The sequence below is a fragment of the Rattus norvegicus genome, chromosome 1 (genome assembly GCF_021556685.1).
Source record: "Rattus norvegicus strain SHRSP/BbbUtx chromosome 1, alternate assembly SHRSP_T2T, whole genome shotgun sequence".
In the NCBI taxonomy this organism is placed as follows: domain Eukaryota; kingdom Metazoa; phylum Chordata; class Mammalia; order Rodentia; family Muridae; genus Rattus; species Rattus norvegicus.
Window position 1 is genome coordinate 213,884,981 of NC_141534.1, and position 25,914 is coordinate 213,910,894.

The following is a 25,914-nucleotide window of genomic DNA, read 5'->3' on the forward strand; positions in this document are numbered from 1 at the left end:
TATTTATGTATATGAGTATATTGTCGCTTCTTCAGACACACTAGAATAGGGCATCAGATCCCATTACAAATGGTTGTGAGCCACTCTGTGGGTGCTGAGATTTGAACTCAGGACCTTTGGAAGAATAGTCAGTGCTCTTAACCGCTGAGCCATCTCCAGCCATCTCTCCACCTTTTTTGCTCAGAAGTTTGGAGCTAGGAGCTATAGAAGCTGTACTTACTGGAATGTGGCAGTAGGTGACATCTATTTCTAGAAAAGGGACCGAAAGTACAGCAAAGGAAATATTGGTTGTATTGGCCCTTGTTTGTATTGGGTGTTACTATTGAGTGAGCCCTGATCAGGTGGAAAAATGGAGACAGTGGTTTTGTGGACTTTCTTTACAATAACATAGCTAAAACTTTCATTTTAGAAATACTTACTGAGGCTATTGGAGTCAAGGAGTGTCTTTTACATAAACTATGGTCGAACACTCCAAATGTGGAGGTAGAAGAAACTGTCAGTATTTTTTCTCCTGAAGCATTTGGAGAAGACTGTATTTCAGGTCCAACTGTAGATCCACAGCCAAATACTGTAGCTGCCTAGTCAGAACTTATCAGTTGAGGGGTTTTAGTGTTTACATGTTTTGCTAAATCAAAATTTTTATCTAAGCAGGCTTTTGATAAAATAGAATAATGTCAGCCATGACACTGCTCAGAAGTGGTTATTTGGCTTAACACTCACCACTTTAGTACCTAATTGTATAGCGGAGAAGCCAGCTGTATTTTTAGAACCCATGCAAGTCTGTACCTATGTCTCATACCTCTAATCACAGGGGAAATAACTTTGAAGATACTTTCAATATATTGGTTCTATAAGAACACTTTTGATTGTAGTGGCATTTTGTATGCTTCTAGTCTGATGACAAGTTTTTACCTTGGTGTACTTTGTCATGGTCTTTGTAGCAGTTTTCCTTTGGGTATTGGAGCAAACTACCTGGTTCTTGATTAATAATTAATTAATTAATTAATTAATTTCCAGAATCTTCAGCGAGATAGAGCCTTTTTTATTTTTTTATGTTTCTTTGAGTGCATGAATACCATAATGTTCATATAGGAAGGCAGAAGATAACTGTGTGGGTCCCACGAATTGATCTCAGGTCATCAGGTGGGACATCTTTACCCAGTGAGTCATGTCACTGGTACTGCAATCTGCTTTTTAACTTCTGTTTTCTTTTCAGCCATTTGGGATTGTTCCTGCCACTGTATGCTTTCTCTAAGATAAAACACACAGAAAGTTCAGCATGTTAAACTTGTTCAGGAGTTCTTGGTAATGTCATAGAAATTATGTTAAAATTCTTTATAGTCACTCAGAATGAATTTTTTTTAATTATTTATTTATTGTATTTATATGAGTACATTGTCACTGTCTTCAGACACACCAGAAGAGGGCATCAGATCCCTTTAGAGATGGTTATGAGCCACCATGTGGTTGCTGGGAATTGAACTCAGGACCTCTGGAAGAGAAGTCAGTACTCTTTTTTTTTTTTTTTTTCTTGTTCTTTTTTTTCGGAGCTGGGGACTGAACCCAGGACCTTGCGCTTCCTAGGTAAGCGCTCTACCACTGAGCTAAATCCCCAGCCCCGAGAAGTCAGTACTCTTAACCACTGAGCCATCTCTCCAGTCCCAGAATGAATGTTTTTATTTCTACAACATTAAAAAAATTTTTTAGGGGTTGGGGATTTAGCTCAGGGGTAGAGCGCTTGCCTAGCAAGTGCAAGGCCCTGGGTTCGGGCCCCAGCTCCGGGAAAAAAAAATTTTTTTAAGTAATTTTCTTTCAATTTGTGTCTAACCTGCTTGTATGTTTGTACGAAACATGTGTGCCTTGTGCCTGTGGAGGCCAGAAGAGGGCATCAGATCCCCCTGGAACTGAAGTTAAAAGTTACAAGAGGTTCTGAGCTGCCATATGGGTGCTAAGAACTAAACCTGGGTCCTCTGCAACCAGTGCCCCTAACCTCTCAGCCATCTCTCAAGTCCTCTCTGCAGAATTTAAAAAGTAGTTTTGTACAAAGTTAAACTCTCCCATCTTGAAGTTACATTTGGAAGCAGTGTCCTCCAAATGGCCAAGACTGCAAACTCAGGAACCTACCAGCACTGTGCTTTCATCCAGTGACTGGGTGGGAAGATGCCCATTGTTGTTGGGCACAGGATACTTCCTGAGTCGAGTACATTTACTGAGACAACTATGTTTTCTTCTGAATTGAGTGTTTTTCTGAATATAAGTAAGTAAGCATTTAGGGAAAATGGTACCCTGTCCCCTAAATGCAGCTGTAGTGTTCTCATGCAGGGAGGTGTGGTGGTGGAGGGGCACTCCGTCTTACTGATATTATGTCATGGTGTGAGTATGAGTTCCCATTTCTACCTCAGTTTTTTAGGAGGGATGGATTATTTTGTACTTTATTTGAGATGGGGATCTCACTATGTAGTTGGCCTCAAATTTATCATCTTTTTAAGCCTCCAGACTAGCCTTCTGAATTTCCTAAGTACTTTCTTATTTAAACAGTTTTCTAATGTGCTTCATGCTGATCCTAATTTGCACCCTCCATATCCAACCTTGTGATTGGTCCTAGAACCTGAGAAACATTGCCTCTTCCCATTGCCTCTTCCCCCACTTGTTGATCCAGTGACACTCTTCCTTTGTGTTGATGAACCAACCTCTTGAGAATGATGCTGCCATCCCTAGTTACCGTTCCTCAGAATTTAGTTGCATCATTTTCAGAGAGTGCAGGGTCACCCCTTGGGACTTTATCATCTTCCACTTAGATAAGCATGTCACTGCAGCCCAGAGAATTAACTTTTTAAATAGAGTATTCTGGATTTATTCTTTGACAATATCATACATAAAACAATGTATCTTGATCATACCCTCCAACTTTTCCCTCCACTCCTCCCAGCAACCCCCCCCAACATACTCTTTCCTCTTTTCCTTTTTTTGGGGGGGAGGGGAGGTGTGTGGCTCTCTATCTGTAAGCCCCTGAGTCCTGTTAGTATAGAATCACTTGCTGGAATACTGACTGTTGCTGCTGTCTTGATCTTGTACAGATAACCACAATGGTAGTGAGTCCATGAGAGAGTTCCTGGTTCACAGCACTCCCCCATCATCCTATTTTTACATTCTTTCCACCTCTTCCTCCTTGATGCTCTCTGAGCCATGGAGTAGGGTTTGATATAGATGTCCCATATTGGGCTGAACACTCAGCACTTTGGACCACTTTGAGACTCTGGATTCAATGCTAACCATTGAAGAAAGAAACTTGTCTGCCCAAAGCTGAGTGCAACATTAACCTGTGTGCGTAAACATAAATATTTAGGAAACAGTTTGACCTGTCCATCTAGCAAGTCAACAGTAGTAGGTTTCCCCACCACCCTCACCCCCTTTTTCCTTTGAGGCCAGGTCTTATACGGCTCAGACTGACATCAAACTTGTTATGTCCCTGAGGCTGCTGTTTTAACTGCCAATCCTCCTGCCTCTGCACCACAAGTACTGGAATGATAAGCATCCATTACCATGTCCACCAGATGTTAAAAAGTTTTAACATGGGGACTGGACTGGTGGCTCCCGCCTTATGGCCTCCAAGGTTGCTAGGTACACACACATGGTATACATAAAGGTATACATGCAAAATACTCGTGTTAATATAAAAGTAAGTGGGGCTGGAGAGGTGGCTCAGTAGTTAATCACTTACTGCTGTTGTAGAGGATCTGGGTTTGGTAGCTCACAACTGTAACTCAGGTTCCAGGGGATCCATCTCTTTCTTCTCACTTTTAACAGCTTCTACAGGCATATGATAAATATGCATACACTCAGGTATTATGAAAATAAATAAATAAAATTACTAGGGCTAGAGTGATAGTTCAGCAGTTAAGAGCACTGACTATTCTTCCAGAGGTCCTGAGTTCAATTCCCAGCAATCACAGACTGGCTCACAACTATCTGTAATGAGATCTGATCCCCTCTTCTGGTATGTCTGGAGGGTATACTCACATACATTAAAAATAATAATAAAATTACTAAAAGAGTAGTGTGTGATTTTAACTGTTGTGAGCCATTTACATTTTAACCTCTCAAATAAATTTTAGAAATTTAACTGAGACCCTAAACAATCTCAAATTAATCAGTGTTTCTAGCATTCCTCAGTCCCTCAATTTAATTGACATTTATCTTTCCTGGCATTTAAGACTTCTTCTTTGGCTAATCTTCCTCTTTGTCCTGCCATTGTTTTTTAGCACAGACTGTATTTCTGAGTGCATGTTTAGAGACACTGCATCCATGTACGATGTTCATTCCTTAGCAGGGCTGCCTCAGTCATCAGTGGTCTGTCCTAACTTGCCTTCTGAATCTCTGCTCCCTCTACCCAAGATGACTTTTTTTTTTTTTTTTTCTGGAGCTGGGGACCGAACCCAGGACCTTAGCAAGCGCTCTACCACTGAGCTAAATCTCCAACCCCCCAAGATGACTTAAGTGCTGTTCCTGGGCTGTTTTTGCTCCTTCTTCCTTCATGGGCTGCTTTGTCCTTGTCTTGACTTTTGATTATTAGCTAGTCTTCTTAGCTCTTAGACCTGCTTTATCCACACCAGGCCTAGATAAATTTGGATCTGTGGCTTGAAATCCTATAAGTACCACAGTACCAGGTGGTATTCCCCAGCCTGTTTCTCAACCCTGGGCATCTAGAAATGACCAAAGCCTAAGATTCCTATAGTTTCTGTCAGCTGCCTCAAGATTCTTCTATAGGAAGTATGAGTTCTCATTGTCTGACCTCTACATTTAGTCTCAGTGCTGTTCATGAAACCTTCAGAGAAGACCCAGAGTCAGCCATTTCTTGTTACCCATGCAGGCCAGTGTTGCATCTCTGCTTTTAAATTGTGAGCTTTTCACAACAGTAACCTGCTAGTATGGTCCTTTAAAACTGAAATGATGTTAACGTCACTCTGCTTCCTGTGTTTCTGAAAGAATAAATTCTGTCTCCAAGTGCTTTCTAAAACCTATCTTCTGTTGCCTATCCTTTCAGCATCTCTGCCCTACCCTGCCTCTCTAACCTTTTGTCTACCCTGCCACACTAGACTGTGAAGGTGTTTCTGCTCTAGGCTAGTGTTTGCCTTCAAAGTACACTTTTGATTGCTGCAGCTGGCTTCCTGTTTTCCCCTCAGCTTTCTTAAAAAAAGTTATCACACTTGCTTGACCAGAACACTCCTGATTATTCTGCTTCTCTTTTCACTAAGGTGTTTATTTTTCATTTGTTTTGTTTTCGTTTTTTGAGACAGGGTTTCTCTATGTAGCTCTGGCTGTCCTATGAATACCAGTGTATAGGTATCTGTGTAGTTGGTGCTTTAAGTTAAAGGTTTATGTGTATGAGTGTTAAGCCTGCATATGTTTGTGCACCATATGCAAGCCTGTGCCTTAGGAAGCTAGAAGAGAGTGTTATATTCCCCTGGGACTTGAGTAGCAGAGTTCTGAGTCATTTGGGTGCCGAGAGCTGAACCTGGGTCCTCTGCAAGAGCAGCAAATTTTTCTTTTTTCTTTTTTTCGGAACTGGGGACCGAACCCAGGGCCTTGCACTTGCTAGGCAAGCGCTCTACCACTGAGCTAAATCCCCAACCCCGCAGCAAATGTTCTTAACTAATCAGATATTTCTTCACCCTCTTGATTGAATTTTTGGTTTTTGTTTTTCAAATTATTGTATATGTGCCATGGTGCACAAGTGGAGGCCAACTTCTGCCTTTATGTGTGTGGATCCTGGAAATGGAACTCAAATTACCAAACTTATAAGGAAAGCCCTCTTACCCACTGGGCCATCTCAGTTGCTTTGATTACTAATTTATCATTTCTTAGTATGTTTTTCCCACAGGTGACCTGGGGAAATGGATCAGTTGGTAAAGTGCCTGGCACACACCCATGAGGAGCTGAGTTCAGGTCTCAGGAACCTATGTAAAAGCTGGATTTAGCAATATATTACAAAATTAGGTAACAAACCATCTATTCCTTTAATCAGGGAAGCAGAGGCAGGAAAATATCTGTGAGTTTGAAGCCAGCCATGTCTACACAGCAAGCTCCTATACAAAATTCTTTAATTCCAACAGAGTCCCATTCAGGATCCTTTGCTGAGCTATATACACAGCATTGTGTCTTGGAAATTGTGTTACTCTTGACTGACACACTGCCTACATTGTGGACCTGTTCAGACAGCAGCTTCGGTTGATCACATTGTAGCAGCCCTGTTGTTGTTCTTTGGTAGTTAACCTACATTCAGTTATAGTGAGAGCAACTTGCAGTGACTAAAGTGCTCTTCCTGGAATGATTTGCTGGTGAGCTTTTCCTAAAACTTAGAAAGAATCCTTGGTAGAATTTTTGGCAGGTTAAATTTCTGTGAATTCTGTTCTGTGAATTTTCTTAGAAAATTGGTCTATCTTTTTCCTGGCAGATAGTACAGTGAAGGAATGATTAGAGCAATTGTTCTCACATTAACTTGTGCACCACACAGAGGTCTTGTCACACCTGGGGTTCCTGCTTCAAATCTTGTGAGTGGGACTATAAGTCATAATTTAAAGATTCTGCATAGAGCAGTTGCTGTCCCATTGGGACCCATGTTCTAACCCAGCACCCAAGTCATGCATCCATCACAAATCTAACTCCATCTCTAAAGGATCTGCCCCCTTCTGGCCTCTGTTGGCACCTGCACACACATCACATAAAGTCTTTAAAGCCATGTCTGTCTATCCTCTTCTACAGTTACACTTAGGACTCCTAAAAACACATTCTTGAGTTATTATTCATAAGTGGTCTGTCACATGGGACATTCTTGGGAGTTTCCAAAAGGATCAAAAGTGCTTTAGTTGTCTTTGTTTTGTTTTTCCTAGAGGTACAGAACTAAAACAAAGTGCTGAGCAGAGGACTGGAGAAATGGCCTAGGAATTAAAAGTACTGTCTGTTCTTCCAGATGACCTGGATTCAATTCCCAGCTCCTATATGTCAGCTCAACACTGTAACTCCACTTCCAGGGGATCCAACACCCTTACACAGAATGCATACAGGCAAAATACCAATGTACATGAAATAAAAACAAATTTAGGGGTTGGGGATTTAGCTCAGTGGTAGAGCGCTTGCCTAGCAAGCTCAAGGCCCTGGGTTCAGTCCTCAGCTCTCCCCCCCCCCCCCCAAAACAAATTTAAGCTAAATGCTGAGCCAAAAATATAGGGAAGTCATAGTATATGTATATCCTACCTTATCTGTGATTGACAGATCACAATATGTGATTGAGCCTTAGCACTGTGGGTATCTAATAGAAGATTTGAAATGGTCAGGCAAAAACTAATTAGAATTTCAAGACAATATGGACATATCACTGCAGTGTGGTCTAGACCCTCCTAACAGCTAAGGGAGATCATCAACCCGCAGTATGTTGTCCCAGCTGAGGGTGGAGACAAAATGTCTGGATTCTGGGCTGAAAAGAAGGCTCAGTGGTTAAGAGCACTGGCTGCTCTTCAGAGGACCTGGGTTCCATCCCCAACATGCACATGGTAGTTCAGAACTGTCAGTGTGGGGCTGGAGAGATGGCTCAGTGGTTAAGAGCACTGACTGCTCTTCCAGAGGTCCTGAGTTCAATTCCCAGCAACCACATGGTGGCTCACAACCATCTGTAAAGAGATCCAATGCCCTCTTCTGGTGTATCTGAGGATAGCTACAGTGTACTTATATATAATAAATGAATAAATCTTAAAAAAAAAAAAAAAAAAAGAACTGTCAGTGTGTAATGCACTTCCACATGGTCTGACACCTTCTAATGACTTTGAGTACCTGGCATGCATGCATTGCATACATACAAGCAAAATACCCATACGCAGAAAGTAAAAATAAGTATGTTTTAATTGGTTCTTTAATTTTAAAAACATATTTGGGGGTTGGGGGGAGTGGTCTTATGGAATAGTGCTCCTGTGGAGGTGGACAGTCTTCTTTCAGGAGTTGGTTCTTCCCTTTTACTATGTAGGTTCTGGGATCAAACACAGGTTGCTGGCTTTAGTGCCAAACAATTTTGTCTACTGAGCTGTCTTGTTGCTTTCCTAGAGGATCTGAGTTTGGTTCCTACACTCACAGTTACAGTTGCTGTTAATTCTAGCTCTAAAGAGTATCCAGCATCTCCCAAGGGCACTACCCACAGGTGGCATACAGTAATGTAATTCTTTCTTTCTTCCCAAGCTTAAACATTGTACATGGTACTTGATCATCAGTAAAGTCTTTAGACAAAATTCAGCCCTGAAGAGATGGTTTAGTGGTTTAGCACATGTACTGCTCTTGGTAGAAGAACGGAGTTTAATTCCCAACATCCACATCAGGCAGCTCATAACCTCCTATAATTCCATCTTCTCAGAACTGTACGTTTCTGGCCTTCAAGGACACCAGAACTTGCACAAACATCCACACAGACACACAACTTAAAAATAATAAATCTTTGAGCTGGAGAGATGGCTCAGCAGTTAAGAGCACTGACTGCTCTTCCAGAGGTCCTGAGTTCAAATCCCAGCAGCCACATGGTGACTCACAACCATCTGTAATGAGGTCTGATGCCTTCTTCTGGTGTGTCTGAAGACAGCGACAGTAATAGGTAATAGATAAATAAATCTTTAAAAAAAATAAATCTTAAAAAGAAAAAAAAAAGGTCTTTAAGCAAAATGAGTTTAATGATGATCCTGTGAGAACTGAAAGACAGTGAAATAAAAGCTAAACAGCGGCTGAATTTAGATAGAAACACCCAGAGGGAAGGACCTCAGAGACGCTTATCTTCACATCATCTAGGCGTCTTCACCTTCTAGCTGAGCCTGCTTGCTTTTTTTTAAAAAGCCCTCTGTGAAGTTATACAAAGAACTCTGAGGACACATAGAAATTGATGTGTTGTGTTTGTATCATTAAAGGTTTACCTTCCTTGGAGTCCTTCATTATTTATCATGAGGCTAGGGGCGTGGTTCAGTGGTAGAATACATGTTTAGCCTGTGTGAGACCCTGGTGTCAGTTCCATTGCTCTCAGTAATGGTTATCACTTGTAGTTTTCTATGCCTTTATGAAGACAAAGACCCAGTATCTGTTATCAGGAGAGCCATGGCTAGAAGCGCTGAGTTGCATTGTTTCTCTTGCAAGCGCACTGCAGCTTTTCATCCGCACTAGTGGAGTTGTGCTAGTACTCACAGATTCCCTTCAGTACTGAGGGTCTTCAGTTCTGCATTTTTCTCATTTGCAAGCTTTAGTTTCTCTTGAACTACAGTGCAACTCCCTTGTGAGGAACATTAGCAGCAGTAACTGTGACCTATCAGACCCTCAAATAAATCCCCATTCCCAAATCCAGCTCATTAATGTTCAGAAAGTGAAGAATATTGTATATACATTGTTTCCTTAAATTTGCTTGCCATTGTGAGGCACAGTTACACATGTTTCCAAATGGGTATGGATATGGGTCCTTAAATGCCTTCAAACAGCAGAAAGATAGGAAATTCATATCATGATTCTGGAGATCAGAAGACAGCTTGGGAGAGGTGATTCTTTTCTTTCAATCTATGGGGCCTGGAATCAGACTTGAGACATCAGGCTTGGTGCATGTCAGGTTCTTACACGTAAGTAGAGAATTCCTAGGTTTCAGTTGTCCCTTTTGGGAGTGAACAGAACTTCACTTATATGGCTTTTCTTAAGCTTTCCTATGAACAAAGGAGGCACTTCCCTTGTATTTTACTCTGAGTTCATAGAGTGTTACCAAACTGTATCAGTGGGTTCTTGAGCTGTGCATAGGCAGAGATGCTTCTCAGTTCTTGGTAACTGAGAAGGGAAATGTTAATGGAACTAGAGGTCTGCTGTGGGAAGCGTGGGGCACTGCAGTCATGACTGATATATGGTGGAAGGGAGACAAGAATGGTCTGTGTCTTTATTACAGTCTGTTGACATGGTCTTTCATATATTTACCTCCTGTTTTGTTTTCATGTTTTGTTTCTGTCAGGAGAGAACATTGAAATTATTCTCTAAGCTATCTGAAGAGAGTGACTAAATGCTCCTGGGTCAGGCTGTCTGTGGGTATGAAGTGGTTGGGAGACTCCAAGAACATGGTGGTGAATGGCAGGAGAAATGGAAGCAAGTTGTCTAATGACCATCAGCAGAATCAATCCAAATTACAGCACGCGGGCAAGGACGCCCTGAAGACTGGCAGAAACGCTGTTGAGAGGCGGCCCAACAGATGTACGTACCTTCGTCTCACTGGGTTTGCTGGCGGTCGCCCATATTCCCTCAGCTTCCTTGTTGTTACACTCCCTTGTTCTCACAGTCAGCAGATTGGTTTGTTTGTTTGTTTGTTTGTTTTTCTTTTCTTCTCCTTTTGTCATTGGGGGTAGGGTATGCTCCATTATGTTGCTCAGGTTCTCCTCCTGGCCTCAAGTGATTCTTCTGCTTCAGCCTCCCAAGTAGCTAGCACTACAGACACACTAGCAGTTTGGGTTCTTACCATGTAAAATGTAAAACTTAAGTGTCATGCTTTATGTAATCTTTTTTAAAAATTATTTATTTAGTTCCCAAATGTTACTCCCCTTCTTGGTCCCCCCTCCCAGAGTTCTTCACCCCATCTCCCCTCCCCACTTTATATATGATGCTTTTTTTTTTTTTACCCATAGCTTGTAGAAAGCTGATTTGTTCTGTAGGAGTTTTTAAAAAATGCTACTGCTGAATTTCTTATAAGTATAAATAAATGCCTTGCTGTAACTTCCAAAAGTGCTTCATGGAGCAAGCTGAACCATACTCCATGAGGAGTGGATGGATCAAAGATGGTCCTTAGAACACCCTCACGATCCTTGCCGTCTATTCAAGAAACCCTATGATGAGAAGTCACTTCCAAACCTCTGTGGTTCTTGGTGGGGATGAGGCATTTTGTTTTGTTTTGTTTACATTCCGAGTGTCCCCCTTCACAGTCTTTACAATCCCCCACCTCATCCCCCCTTCCCTTTGCCTCCCACTTCTAGCATCCCTCTTTTCTGGGGCATCAAGCCTCCACAAAACCAATCGACAAGGCCTTTTTTTTTTTTTTTTTTGGAGCTGGGGACTGAACCCAGGGCCTTGAGCTTGCTAGGCAAGCGCTCTACCACTGAGCTAAATCCCCAACCCCAAGGCCATTTTTTTTTTTTTTTGAGAATTGAGGAAGTTATAGGATTAGTTTCTTTTTCTTGTCCCCTCTCCAAAATAAAATGCCCTAGAACAAACATATGTGTGAGTAGAGAGTTACAGGAATATCATCCAGAAGTGTCTACATCCATGTTAAGGATGACTTTCTCAGTCTGTGCTTTTCCTAACATTAGTCAGCCACTGTGAAGTTCCTTAGTTGGGTTGGGTCTGCCTCGGGCTCTTCAGCTTTGTCGGCAGATGCTGTTTACTGGGCTCAGGCACCTTTACTCTTTCCAGATGAGCTCAGATCAATGTGTTGTAGAAAGTGGGGCATAATTCTTGCTTGGAATTAAGAATGTGAGGGAGTACAAATAACTAGCTCTTCTCTGCAGGGACCCATGTTCATGACTGAGGTCAACATAGGCTAAAACTATGCCCTCTCAGTAGCATTGCAGTGGTCAGAAAACAGGCATTTTTGAAGTTTTTAAATTGCTGGCTTCTTGCACATTGTAAAAGTTTTTAGTTTTAAGTTAAATTGTGGGAGATACAGAATGTAGAGAAGACAGCATTATGCTGAATGTTGTTGGAGAGAGAGCCAGTGACAGAGAAGGATCACATAAAGTGCTCTATATCAAAGAAGATGGTCAGCCCGACTTAAAACTAGGACCCAGAACACACAAAGCTAAATGCTGACAGCCCTGGAGAGAAAGTAGACACTGCAGCAAGAAATCAGGTACTGGAGCAGTCCACCTTCAGTAATGGGTGCAACAACAGGCCAGAAGTGAACAGGAACAGGGTAGATTTTTTTTTTTTTTTTTTTTTTTGGAGCTGGGGACCGAACCCAGGGCCTTCTGCTTGCTAGGCAAGCGCTCTACCACTGAGCTAAATCCCCAACCCCAGATTTTTAAAGCCCTGTAAATCAGCTAACTAATCAGGTATCAGCATAACATTCCATTCCATTCTTATTTCTCAAGTATACATGGAACTATGCCAGGCCATGTAACAAATAAGCAGACTTAAAAGGGGTAAACTCATTTAAATGTTTACACAGAGTAAATATTAAAGTCAATACAAATTTTACTACTACACACTCATGAATGACTGTTGATTCAAAGAAGAAATTAAAAGGGAAACCAAATTGAGCAGGTTGGCACATACCTCTTTATCCCAGCGTTTGGGAGGCAGAAGAAGAAAAGGTCCTGTGAGTTCAAGGGCACCCTGGGAGAAATAAACCCAAATAAACTTGTAACAAGTAGTCATTTAAAATCAGCAGAGCCTACCCACAAAGAAAGCCTCAGGCTCAGAGGGTTTAATTGTTGTATTCTCTGAGATGTCTCAAGAATTGACACCAGTACTTGAGAAAATCTTAGGAATACTTGTAACTTATTTTCTTACCCTGATGCCAAAACTAGACATCACAAAAGTACAGAGTGTGGCACTATATCTGAATATGAACAAAAATATTCTTCACAAAATAGCAGCATATCATTCATTCTAAGGGTGGAGACCATTTTCCTAGAATCCCATCTCCAGGGCCTTGGGGGGTAGTTCGTTCTGTCTGTCTGTCTGTCTGTCTGTCTGTCTGTCTGTCTGTCTGTCTGTCTGTCTGTCTGTCTGTAACTTGACAGGCTTGAGAGATAGCTCAGCGGTTAAGAGCACTGACTGCACTTCCAGAGGACCTGAGTTCAAATCCCAGCAACTGTAGGGTGGCTCACAGTCATCTGTAATGGGGTCTGATGCCCCTTTAGGCATGAAGATACACATGCAGATAGACCACTCATACATAAAATAAATATGTAAATAAATCTCCTAAAGAAAATTTTGTTTATTATTCTCAGCATTCTAAAGGCTGATACAGGAGGATTACTAAGAGTTCAGAACCAGCCAAGACTTCGTGAAGAGAACCTTGCTCAAAAGAATAACAATCTAAGGATGTAGCCTGATGATAAGTGATTCAGCTAGGGTGTAGGAGGTTCCAGGTTCAGCCTCAAGCACAACAGAAACATTTCATTTACAGTGCCGTCCAAAACAGTAGCAATGAGAATCTACAAAGTATTCATATATTTCTGAAAACTAAAAAATGCTGTTGAAAAAGATTGAAGACTTGGGCTGGAGAGATGACTCAGTGGTTAAGAGCAATGAGTGCACTTCCAGGAGTCCTGAGTTCGATTCCCAGCAACCACATGGTGGCTCACAGCCATCTGTCCTGGGATCTGATGGTCTTTTTTTTGGCATGTAGGTGAACATACGGACAGAGCACTCATATGTAAAGTAAGTAAACCTTTCTTAAACCTTGAAGGCCTAATGGATGGAGTAACATGTTGCTTGTTTCTTGATTAGGCAACAGACAGCAATACTCTCCAGGTGATTCTGTCACAACAGAATAGCAAACATTGATTGGAGTCATGGAGAGTAAAGTTAGGAAACTCTGCTTCCTCTGTTTCAAAGCTTCCTTCACTGCTGCAGTAATCAGCACAAGGGTGTCCAGCACATCTGTGCTCCTGGAGTACATTTAAGAACAAGAATAATAGCACAGTTTAGATCTTTCAACAAGGGTAGAAGGGTTTGCTAGGACTGACACTCAGGGCTTCTAGATAAGTGTTTCTCCACTAAGCTGCATTCTCCTTCCCTTCCCTTCCTTTCCCTTCCCTTCCCTTCCCTTCCCTTCCCTTCCCTTCCCTTCCTTTCCCTTCCCTTTCCTTCCTTTCTTCCTTTCTTCCTTTCTTCCTTTCTTCCTTTCTTCCTTTCTTCCTTTCTTCCTTTCTTCCACCAGGAAAAATATGATGAAGGAGAATTAGGTCTCTGTATCCAGAGTGAAGTGAACCCAGCACACCATGTGTGTGAAACATTAAAGCAAACACAGGCAACATTTTCCTAACCTCACAAGGGGCAATGTTCTTTTTTAATAGGACATTTAAAAAAACACAAGGAACAAGAAAAAAAATCACCTAAAAGTAAAAAGACAACAACCATAGAATGGAGTGGGGGAACTAAATCATATGTCTACAAAGGGCCATCTCCAGTATATACAAAGAGTTCTTGAAAGCCAAGGTGAAAGACAGAACCCAATTTCAAAATAGATTACAGACCGAAGTAGACATATTGCTTCAGAGATATGCAAGTAGCCAGTAGCATATTTAATTTGTCAGCACTGCCAGCAAGACAGCTAGAATCAGGATGACAGGCTGTTGGCAAGGAGTGGGAGGCTTGGACTCTCCCAGTCTGGTAGAGATGAGACCCCCACTAGGAAGACTTTGTGGATAGATGATATTTTTACAGAGGTTTGTGGCAGCATTATCCAGAATAGTCCCAAAATGGAAACAGCTCAGGTATGTCTGCTAGCCAAAGTAATTTTTAACCATAGGACAAAAATCCTGATACATAGTGTAACATGATGAAGTGTGCCAGCTAGAAGAAGCCAGTCACAGAGCATCACATATATTATCATTGCAGCATGTAAAGTTTTCAGAGCAGGCAAATTGAAAAGAGACATAGTAGGTCATTGGTTGCCTCAGTCTGAGCAGTTGCTGGGGACAATGAGCCTTCTTTTGGGTCCACATGGGGGTGGTGACGGGAGATCAACGCTGTCAATCTGTTAATCATTGAATTGTCTGTTTTGCCTGGTTGAGTTTATATTTCAACACACCTTAGAAAATGTAGCAGGGTAAGGGTTAAGGGTATGTATAACTCAGTGCATACCTTGTATTCGTAAGGTACTAGGTGGACCCAGACAACTATTTAGTTTGTGGCTGTTATTACTGTTTTAATTTTTATTTGTATGGATGTTTTGCCTGCATATATGTTTGTATACATTCCTGGTGCCTTCAGAAGTCAGATCTCATGCTAGGTGGTGGCAGTACATGCCTTTAGTCCCAGGATTTGAGAGGGAGAGGCAGGTGGATCTTAGAGTTCAAGGTCAGCCTGGTCTATAGAGTGAGTTTCAGGACAGCCAGGGATACACAGAGAAACTCTATCAAAAAAAAAAAAAATCCAATTAAAAACAAAACAAAAAAACATCTTCTAGAACTGAAGTTAGAAATAGTTATGAGCTATAATGATATGGGTGCTGGGACTTGAACCAGGGTCTAGAAGAGCAGTCAATGCTCTTAATAGCTGAGTCATCTCCCCAGCCTCTTAGATCCTTCTCACATGTTTATATGCAAATACTTTGATTGCAGAAGTCATATACCCACTTCCTTGGAAAGGACCCATATGGTTTATTTTGTGAAAGAATGGATAAAGAGGTTAAACCTCCCATTCTCAATGTGCTGATTTTGAGAGCTTAAACTTACACTGTCATCAGCACTTTGTAAATTATGTGCTAATTCCTGGAGCCGACTGAACACTACTCATGAGCCACCAACACCGATGGGAGCTTTTTGTTTCTGCATATGCCTTCTCTGCATTGCTTCTCAGTGAAACCCAGCCACTTACGTTATTCATTTAGTTCACTCATTGAGAAGTTTCTCAAACAGAAGTACAATAGAAATAAGCCTCTCATTTTTCATTCCCTGTCTTTCTCCACTTCTGTGTAACTAAACCCAGGCAAGATTTAAACCCAGGTAAGATTTTAACTTCTGGTCCTCAGTTATCCATAAAAAGGATATTGGTCATTTAGCTACCCAAAAGCAAGAAGCCCATCTTAATTCCTTGAGACCCTTTGGTTCTTGGGATCCACATTTATGGCATTTCTTGATGGCTGTCTGCATCCCTGTTGTTTTCTTCTCCCTATCCCTGTCTGTAATGGCCCTGTGTGCTGTCTCCACTGTTGATGGAGTGGAGAGTTGAATAAGCTCCCGAATCCCTGGACCCTGTTGTTAGGAAACCTGAAAATATTGTCAGCTGCTCACATTCTCCTAATGGTTGGATGTGCTGTATCTGGTTTTCTTTCTTTTTTTTTTTTTTTTTTTTGGTTCTTTTTTTCGGAGCTGGGGACCGAACCCAGGACCTTGCGCTTCCTAGGCAAGCGCTCTACCACTGAGCTAAATCCCCAACCCCTGTATCTGGTTTTCTTTCTGTCTAGCATAAAGAATATTAATTTCTTTTTTTTTTTTTTTTTTTTTGGTTCTTTTTTTTTCGGAGCTGGGGACCGAACCCAGGGCCTTGCGCTTCCTAGGTAAGCGCTCTACCACTGAGCTAAATCCCCAGCCCCAAGAATATTAATTTCTAATCATGAATAGTAACTCCAGCTGATGATGCCAGTTTGGATGCAGTGGGGATTTTAAGGAGATTGAATTGTTTTACCAAGTTATATTTTTTTCTTTTGCTGTTCACAGGTCATGGTAACTCGGGATTTGAAGGGCAGAGTCGCTATGTGCCATCCTCTGGAATGTCCGCCAAGGAGCTCTGTGAGAACGATGACTTAGCAACCAGTTTGGTTCTTGATCCCTATTTAGGTTTTCAAACACACAAAATGAACACTAGGTAATTTTTATTCTTTCTCCTGCATAGAACCAATAATGATGTCCAACTTAAGAAAACAGATGATGACTCTGAATTATAAATGACAATAGCATTCTTTGATACAGAACAGTTTTCTGTGAGCCAAGAGAAGCAGGCAGAATCTGGAAAGAAAGTCCACTTTTCCACCTTGCACTGGAGGGGGGGTGTCTTTTCCATGGCTTCAGTATGGAGTCTTCCTGTTTTAAATAATGTCCACTGGTGTTTTTGCCTTCTTGTGTAACCCTTGCAACTCAGCAGGTAATACTTGTATATTCCATATGCAGATAGGAACCTGTTTAGAGTCTAAATGCTCTGTCAGTCAGAAATTGCTTCTACAGTCTCGGGGCTATGAGTGTGTGAGGGAGAGAAGACAATGCAAGCCTCACCTTCTGAGTTCTGGGACTAAAGACATGTACTACCATGCCTGCTCTGGTTCTTTGACTCGAGTCTGAGGTCTCTGACTCTTGTAGTCCTCTTAAGAACCATTTTTCTCTTGGGAAAGACACTAAGATCATCTTACAGTTCTTTCTCTCTTTGGTTCTGTGGCGAAGGGTTTTGGATCTGGTGGAAATGATTCCACTAGCGATTTAGAGATGAGATGAACTCTGGGTCCATTCCTTCTCATCTCCATCATATATAGGCTTCCTGTAGCCCTATGGCTGTGATCATCCAGGAGAACTGGAAAACCACGTTTAATAAGCTCTGATTGTTAGGGGAGACAGGAACTGGAAGGAAGCCTTGAACACCCTTTTCCCTTTAAAAATTTCCCTTTTCTAGAAGTAAAACAGGACTAGTTTTTCTTACTTACCAGCTTTATTGTATATCTAGAAAGAATGGCAGTAAAAGGTGTCTTTGGAATTCCATGACCTCTATTCCTTTGAGTCACTCACTGAACTAAATGTTATATACATTGTAGTTAAGCTGACTACACCCTGTGCCAGCCTACCACCTCATACTGCTTGAATCCCAGTTCCCATTCAATGAGATTGATGCCCGTTCTCCTGGAAGATGATCTGATAGGATTTCAGTCATCCTCTGTATCTTTGCCCCCCACGCCCTTTTAAATAAGTGGATTACTTAAGTTGTCTATGTTGATTATATCTTTTTTTTTTTCTCTTTTTTTCGGAGCTGGGGACCAAACCCAGGGCCTTGCGGTTGCTCTACCACTGAGCTAAATCCCCAACCCCTGTTGATTATATCTTATGTATTAAGATACAGAGGTAAATGAAATATTTTAGAAAGCTATTCCATTAGAGTCAGAATAAAAGTTTTAGTTGCTTATGGAAGAATATTTATTTTGAACCCCAGACTATTCCAGAGAATAAAGGGTTATAACTGTCAGTGGCTCTGTGGTAGAAAGTATTGTGTTTTTTTTCCCCAGGACACTGGTATTTCTTAGCCTATGGATGGAAACTGTGATTTTGCATTTCTAACAAGCCCCTGATCTGTATTTAGAATAATTTAGTCTAAACCCAAGTTTCCTGAGGCTCACGTAAAATGATGTGATCATAAAGTTCAGAGGCCTAAGGGTGTGGCTCAGTGAAGTGCTCACCTATCATAAGAGAATCCAGGTGAGGAAGAGAAAATGGAAGAGAGGGGAAAAAAATCTCAGTATTGTCACAGTTATTGATACTTGTAACCTTTTTGTATGGCAAGACTCCTGAGTTAACTGTGTTCTGTTTCCACAGAAACTGGAAAACCTAAGTAAGTGTTTCGGTGCAACATTTAGTCCACTCAGCTGAACCAGCCTTGGGGAGTGGGCAGGACTAGTCTACTCCAGATAGAATGGCCCCAGACTCCCATGCATAGTGACGGCTTCCTCACACAGGTTTCAGCAGCTCCCTGCAAGCTGTGTTTAGGAATACACAATCTCTTGTCTCCTTGTCTCTCTCCCTCTGCATGCCTATAGTTCTGGGGATAGGTCAGGGCCTCATACCCGTTAAGTAAGACTACCACTGGCCTGCGACCACAGCTCTTCTTGCCTTCTCTCTCCCTCTTCCCAGGAGCTTCCCGGCCTGTGTTTGTGTTTGGAAGCAGTAGCAGTTGTGGGATTTGAGAACTTACAGCAGCGGTTCTGATTGGAATGCTTGCGCTTTGCCTTTTTATTTGTTGGTTTTGGTTTTGAGGCAGGGTTGTGCTGTGTAGCCAAAGTTGACCTCATACTCAGTCCTGCCTTGGTCTCCTGAGTGCCATATTAAAGGTGTGCAGCCCCACACTTGGCACAGGTGCTGATATTTTGATCTTAGTTCCTCAGCATTTTCCCACCAGTAAAACAGAGCTATATCATGAGAGCTGAGTAAACAGAAAGTACAAATTTACATTTGCTAGAATTTTTAAAATTGCTTCTTTCTTTATTTATTATATATAAGTACACTGTAGCTGTCTTCAGACACACCAGAAGAGGGCATCAGATCCCATTACAGATGATTGTGAGCCACCATGTGGTTGCTGGGAATTGAACTCAGGACCTTTAGAAGACAACCATTGCTCTTAACTGCTGAGCCATCTCTCCAACCCTTAAATTGCTTCTTGTCAGATGCGAAACTTAATTTTTTTTTATACTAGGAGACTAGAGCTGTGGACACAACCTCTGAGTTTTATATAACTTATTTCATTTTTATTTTATGTACATTGGTGTTTTGACTGTATATGTATGTCTGTGTGAGGGTGTTTGATCCCCTGAAACAGGAGTTACAGATAGTTGTGGGCTATCATGTGGGTTCTGTGAATTGAACCCGAGTCCTTTGGAAGGAAAGTTAGTACTCTTAATCACTGCACCATCTTTTCAGCCCCAATACCTCTGACTTTTAAAAAGGGACTTGGGGCCAGGCAGTAGCCTAATCCTTTAATCCCAGCATTTAGGTAACAGAAGCAGGTGGATATCTGAGTTCAAAGCCAGTTGGGTGTACCAAGGGAGTTCCAGGATAGTCTAGTCTACACAATAGAGAAACCCTGTCTCAGGGTAGGAAAAAGGGGGGAGTTGGAGCAAATGTGTAAGGAAGGGATGGGTGGGTGGCTTTAGTAGTCCCCTCATCTAGGCAGCATGACTCACTTGGATCGTTTATACTTTAATCCCATGCCTTTAATCCCAACATTCAAGAGTCTGAGGCAGAGGCAAGTGGATTGCTTGAGTTTGAGTCCAGCCTGGTTACATACTCAAGTCCAGGTTATTCAAGACTACATAGAAAAACCTTGTCTCCAAAACAAAAACGAAAACAACAAAAAAGTCAGGTGTAGGTCAAAAAAAGTGGTTTATGAAGCAAGAATTATTGTCTGGGAACTGTTCCTCTAAAGCTGTGCTTGATTTTCCAGTCTAAAGTTGCCTGACAGTCTTAGCTTTCCATCGTTATAGCTGAATTGGTTTCTCCTGCTATGGGTTTGCTTATGCATATCCTCTCCTGAATTTCATTTATAAATATGTAATATCATTTTAGGATTTGATGCTTGACTAGAATACATAAAGGAATTTTGTGAATTTGTGGAAAATTTGTATTGTGAGAACAAAAGGTTTTTAACAATCTGGCATTGGTATCTGTGGAATATCCCTGTGGATTCATAAAGTTTTAAATATTGTTGTTTAAAGATTTGTGCTCAGTGAATGTTTAGGGATGACAAATAGCAGTTGTACGAAGAGTCTTCACTGTTGTTTGCTTTGTGTTTGTATAGCGCCTTTCCTTCGAGGAGCTCGAGACATATTTCCAAAGCTGACAGTTTTTCTCACAACAACCCTATGAGGTATGTAGCGTGCATTTCAAATAAGCAAGGCATAAGCCTGTGGTTCTGTCCTGGGCCATTTCATTGAAATAGGACTTGTTTTAAAAGTATTCGTTTTTATTTCATGAATTTGTGTTTTGCCTGTATGTGTGTTTGTACAGGGTGTTCCATCACCCTGGAACTGGAGTTAACAGACAGTTGTGAGCTGCCTTGTAAGTGCTGGGATTTGAACTCAGGTCCTCTGGAAGAGAACCTTAACCAATGCTCTTAACCAATGAGCCATTTCTCCAGCCCCCCAAATAGGACTTCTAAAGCATTTAGTAATTCTTTTAAATTGTATGGTCTTGCTGGAGGCAGAGTCAGGGAGATCTCTGTGAGTTGGAGGCCAGCCTGGTCCAGGAACCTTTTGCAGCTATGGTTTGCAGCTCTTTGAGCATTTTCTTTCTCTTCCTCTTTCCTGCCTTTTTCCTTCTTTTTCTCTCCCTGCAGCGCCCTCTGTTACTCTCTTGTGCATGCTAGTGGAGGGCATCGTAGCAGTTCAACTAATACAAATTTGCTTGTTGGCGGCGGCGGTGGCAGTGGTCGCTTGTGTTTGGAAGACAGAAAAGTGAAATAGCAAAAATTCTGGGAAGTTAATCTTAGAGAGTAGGAACAGGAGTGTGAGAATGTGAATATATGTTTGTTCCCTATCCCTTTTAATAGCTGATTGTAAATTACATGTTTTATTTTGTATCGTAGCCACCAAGGTCTGGGAGAGAAGGACCTCTGTGTGAGTAGTAGACTTTGTAATCAGAAAGAGTAAGCATGTCCATTTGGAGGTGCCAAGTGCCTCTCTTTCACTCTTTCCCTCTCCCTCCTGACATAGATGTCAGCACCCACTCTTGCCCTTGTCCCTTACACTGTAGGGATTAGCAGCATAAAGCTGGATAGCCTAGAGTCTCAGCAGGCTCTTGCCACCAAACAGTGTAAGCCTGGGGTTAAACCCGGGACCACATGGTAAGGGAAGATATCTAACTCCTACAACTAGATAAAGTCACCTAAGTGCAGGTTCCTAAGGGCAAACAGAAGTCAAATCCTTTTCAGATCTGCACTCAGTTGGCAGATAGAGGTATATCTCTTGAGTTTGAGGCCAGCTTGGGCAACATAATTCCAGGTCAGCCAAGGATACATATGTGGGGGAGGGGGGTGTAATAGGAAGTTATTTTCCTGCTTCTCAAGTCCGAAGTAGCTTTTGCTTTGTCCTTAATGTTTGTTAACAGTTTTGTGTCATTGCATAATTTTTATCTCCCACAGTATTGGCCAGCTGTTACTACTATGTATCTGAAGGGTCACTGAAATACTGTCTCCTTTCCTTTTTCCCCCCTCACTTTTCAAGACAAAGTCTCTCTGTGTAGTCCAAGCTGTCCTGGAACTCACTGTAGAGCAGGCTGGCCTCAAACTCAGAGATTAGCCTGCTTCTGCCTCCAGAGTGTTGGGACCAAAGGCGTGTGAGAGGACCTCCTCACATCGTCTTTCCTTCATACAGGAGTCAGCTTTGGCAGTAAATTTTCACATTTTAACTGAGTTAGACATTCCTGCTGGGGGATAACAAAGGATAATGCTGTGGTTTCCTTTAGGAGACAGAACTAGAGAATGAGAGACAGAGATCATCTCAGGAGAGATACATCCCAGGGAAAATAGTATGAGTAGAGTTATTTTATGTTGATTTTAGCTTTTAGTAGTTTAACATTGTGAACAATGAAAACTAGGGTACTTAAGGACATTTAAGGTTGGAATGAACATGTTTCAGAAAGTCAAGGACATACAAACTGTTAAAAATGCCTACCTCGGGGGCTGGAGAGATGGCTCAGCGGTTAAGAGCACCCGACTGCTCTTCCAGAGGTCATGAGTTCAATTCCCAGCCACCACATGGTGGCTCACAACCATCTGTAAAGAGATCCGATGCCCTCTTCTGGTGTGTCTGAAGACAGCTACAGTGTACTTATATATAATAAATAAATAAATCTTAAAAAATGCCTACCTCGGTCAAATGAGATGGCTTGAGATGTGGTAGGCAATTGCTGTGAAACTTGGTAGCTTGAATTTGATCCTGAAATCCACATGATGGAAGGAAAAAGTTGTCCTCGGACCTACATACACACACCACTCTTACTTTCTTACTGACTCTCGGTGTGTATGTGCACTACCTTCATTTCAGTCATGTCTAGCTTATTTTTCTGTGTCTTTGAGTGAGTTTAGCTTTTTCCATGTTGCTGAGGATGGAACTGAGGACCTTGCAGGTTAGGCATATATTCTACCTGGACTTACATCCCCACTGCCATCCCACTGTGTAAGTTCCAGGACAGCCAGGGCACAGAGAACCCTTGCCTCAAAAAAACAAAACAAAATCAAAAACAGTGATGTCAAAACCAGAACAATGATGATGTCCTTTTCTTCTAGTCTCTCCCACTTTGGCCTCTTTTATGCTGCTGTACATAGAAAACTTAAGAACTAAGCCTTGGTGAAATCTTACAGTTTAAACTCTTACTGAAATGTTAATGGAAGCTATGCATGGCAGTACACATGTAACACCAGCACTTGGGAGGTAGAAGAAAGTTGATTTGGTGTTCAAGGCCATCCTCATTTACATTGGGTGATCAAGACAAGCAGCTGGTCTGGGTTACATGAGACCCTGTCTCAAAAAAAAAGTTATTACATTGTGATGGCTTAGTTTGAATAGAGTTCTGTTGCATGCTGAGTTTGGTTGGAGTCTGTGCTAGGTCTTATCTCAGTGTTGTCAGGCATAAAGTCACCACTTTAGATCATAAGTGCATAGTTCAAATATTTTTCTCTTGAATCACCTCTATCTTTTCATGGGTTTTATTTGAGCAGAAATCCTTAGGTTTTTTTTTCTGTTGGGTGGGTGGTGATGGTTGTTTTTAACAGGAAACCCCTATTTGAGAAAATTAACCAAATGAAATTGACATACAAAGAAATTATTTTTGTTTTGTTTTGTTTATTTGCTTCTTGACAGGGTTCCTCTGTGTAGCCTTGGATGTCCTAACTCACTCTATAAGTCAAGCTCGTCTAGAACTCAGGAGATCCACTTGCCTCTGCAAGGGTGCAGCACCACTGCCTGACATGAAGAAATTCTTTTTTTTTAAAGATTTATTCATTTATTATATATAAGTACACTGTAGCTATCCTCAGACACACCAGAAGAGGGCATCAGATCTCTTTACAGATGGTTGTGAGCCACCATGTGGTTGCTGGGAATTGAACTCAGGACCTCTGGAAGAGCAGTCGGGGCTCTTAACCACTGAGCCATCTCTCCAGCCTCTGAAAAAATTCTTTTCTTTTTTCTTTTTTTTTTTCGGAGCTGGGGACCGAACCCAGGGCCTTGCGCTTTCTAGGCAAGCGCTCTACCACTGAGCTAAATCCCCAACTATTTTTTTTTTATGGCTAATTTTACAACTAAATCCTTTAAAATTCTAACCCAAATAAATTTCACCAATGTAAATAGTCTCATTTTCCAAATTAAGATTTGGGCATTTTGCCAGGGAGTGTTGGCACATGTCTTTAATCCCAGCACTTGGGAGGCAGAGGCAGCTGGGTCTCTTGAGTTCCAGGCCACCCTGTTTCACAGAGCCAAGTTCCAGAACAGCCAAGGCAACATAGGGAAACCCTGTCTCAAAAAAAAAAAAAAAAAAAAGATTTTGGCATTTCTCCTGTTCTCTGGATGAAGTTGTCCAACATCAGGTGGGTGGTTAGAATGTGTGTTTGAAAGTCCTATTGAGGGCTGAAGAAATGGCTCAGTGATTAAGGGCACTGACTGCTCTTCCAGAGGTCCTGAGTTCAATTCCCAGCAACCACATGGTGGCTCAGGTGCCCTCTTCTGGTGTGTCTGAAGAGAGCAACAGTGTACTTAGATACATAAAATAAATAAATGTTTTAAAAAAAAAAAGAAGTCCTATTGAAATGCATGGAGTTTTCTGCTGTGCACAAAGACATTATAACTTTATTTTGTTTATGTCAATGTATCTCTGAACTCATTGCTCTGTTTTTAAGTCCTTTACCTTAAGTCTACATCAAACTCTTACCCTTATTACCTCTACTTGGATTTTTTTCTATCATAGGCCTTTCATTTTGTGCCTTTCAAAATAGGTGATTAGTGGATGTGTGAGGCAAGACAGTTTTTTGAGTCCACTCATTTGACTGAGATAACAGTCAAAAGATTAAAGTGTTGTTTGAAGAAAAAAAGGAAGCTGAGCCCTGGGGAGATGGCTCAGTGGATAAAGAATTTGCCATATGAGTATGAGGACTGGTATTCTGGTTCCCAGAACCCACATTTAAAACATTTAAAGCCAGATAGATCTAGCAGCCTGACTGTGAGCTTAACACTCAAGAGTCGGGTGGCTCACTGCATTAGCCCAATCAGCAAACTCTGGATTTAGCAAAAGACTCGACTCAGATACATAAAATGGAGAACGATGGGGGAATGTGCCTAGTACCAACTTTTGGCCTTCACATGCACACATGTATGCATCTACACATGCAAACATGCATATATACCACATGCATACAGAGGAAAAGAGAAAAAAGGAAGATCTTTTCAGGTGATTGTAGTACTAATTGATGATTTAACTGTCAAGATTATTTTTTTCTTTTTAAATCTTTGGTGTGATAACCACACTGTCTGTAGAATACCAGCTTCCTTAAGTTCTCTTCAATTGAATCAGTAGCTCAAGAATTGTGATAGATGGCCTAGAGAGATGGCTTAGAGTTTAAAAGCACTAGCTACTCTTGCAGAGGACTCTGGTTCAGTTCTAGCACTTATAACTGTCTGTACCTCCAGTTCAGGGGATCTGACGTCCTCTTGTAACTCCAAGGGCACCAGACACACATATATGCATGCAGGCCAAATACATGATACTTATAAAATAAGTCAGTTAAAATTTTTAAAGAATTATGATAGATAACTAAACTTGCTATTTTGATTTCTTTCAGATTTCGACCTATAAAAGGAAGGCAGGAAGAGCTAAAGGAAGTAATTGAACGCTTTAAGAAAGATGAACACTTAGAGAAAGCTTTTAAATGTTTGACTTCAGGTGAATGGGCACGACATTATTTTCTCAACAAAAACAAAATGCAGGAGAAATTATTCAAAGAACATGTAAGTTAAGTGCATTAATGCTGCTAACCTCTGTCCAGATAAGTAGGAGCTAACTGTGGTAGTTGAAGCTGGAAGATTGCTACCAGTTCAAGGCCAGACTGGGCTACACGAGTTTTAGCTAGCTAGATTACAGTGTGAGACTCTTATCTCAGAAAAACAAAGATTTATATATAAACTGAAGCCTGAATGTTTGTAAGCACTGAGGTTTTATGTCTAACAGTGGTGGCAATGGCTTACAGAGCTTGGATCCAGGGCACACACTGGGTAAATGCTCTGCCACTTGACTAGTCACCAGCCAAGAGTGAATGTAAAGATCTGTAATACAGAAGGTGACCTGGCTGCTCATCTGGAGTGAAGTTCTTTGTGTACTTCTAGAGCAGCAAAGCCAAGCCATTGAGTACTTACATGTGTGAACACTAAGACTAACAGGAAAGGTTTTCACTTGGCTA

At 41.4% G+C, this 25,914-nt stretch overlaps 1 protein-coding gene across 6 annotated transcripts in view; it reads left to right on the forward strand.

Moving 5' to 3' along the window:
* Kmt5b (lysine methyltransferase 5B) overlaps positions 1–25,914 on the forward strand; it is a 49,380-nt gene that overhangs the window by 7,750 nt on the left and 15,716 nt on the right. For 4 of the 6 annotated variants that reach the window (NM_001108512.2, XM_087573608.1, XM_087573624.1 and 1 more), the window contains 4 exon segments: positions 10,010–10,245; positions 16,434–16,581; positions 20,266–20,334; positions 25,300–25,465. In NM_001108512.2, coding sequence (NP_001101982.1) covers positions 10,086–10,245; positions 16,434–16,581; positions 20,266–20,334; positions 25,300–25,465 — 543 coding nt within the window. In that variant the 5' untranslated portion in view covers positions 10,010–10,085. 6 annotated transcript variants of the gene reach the window in all.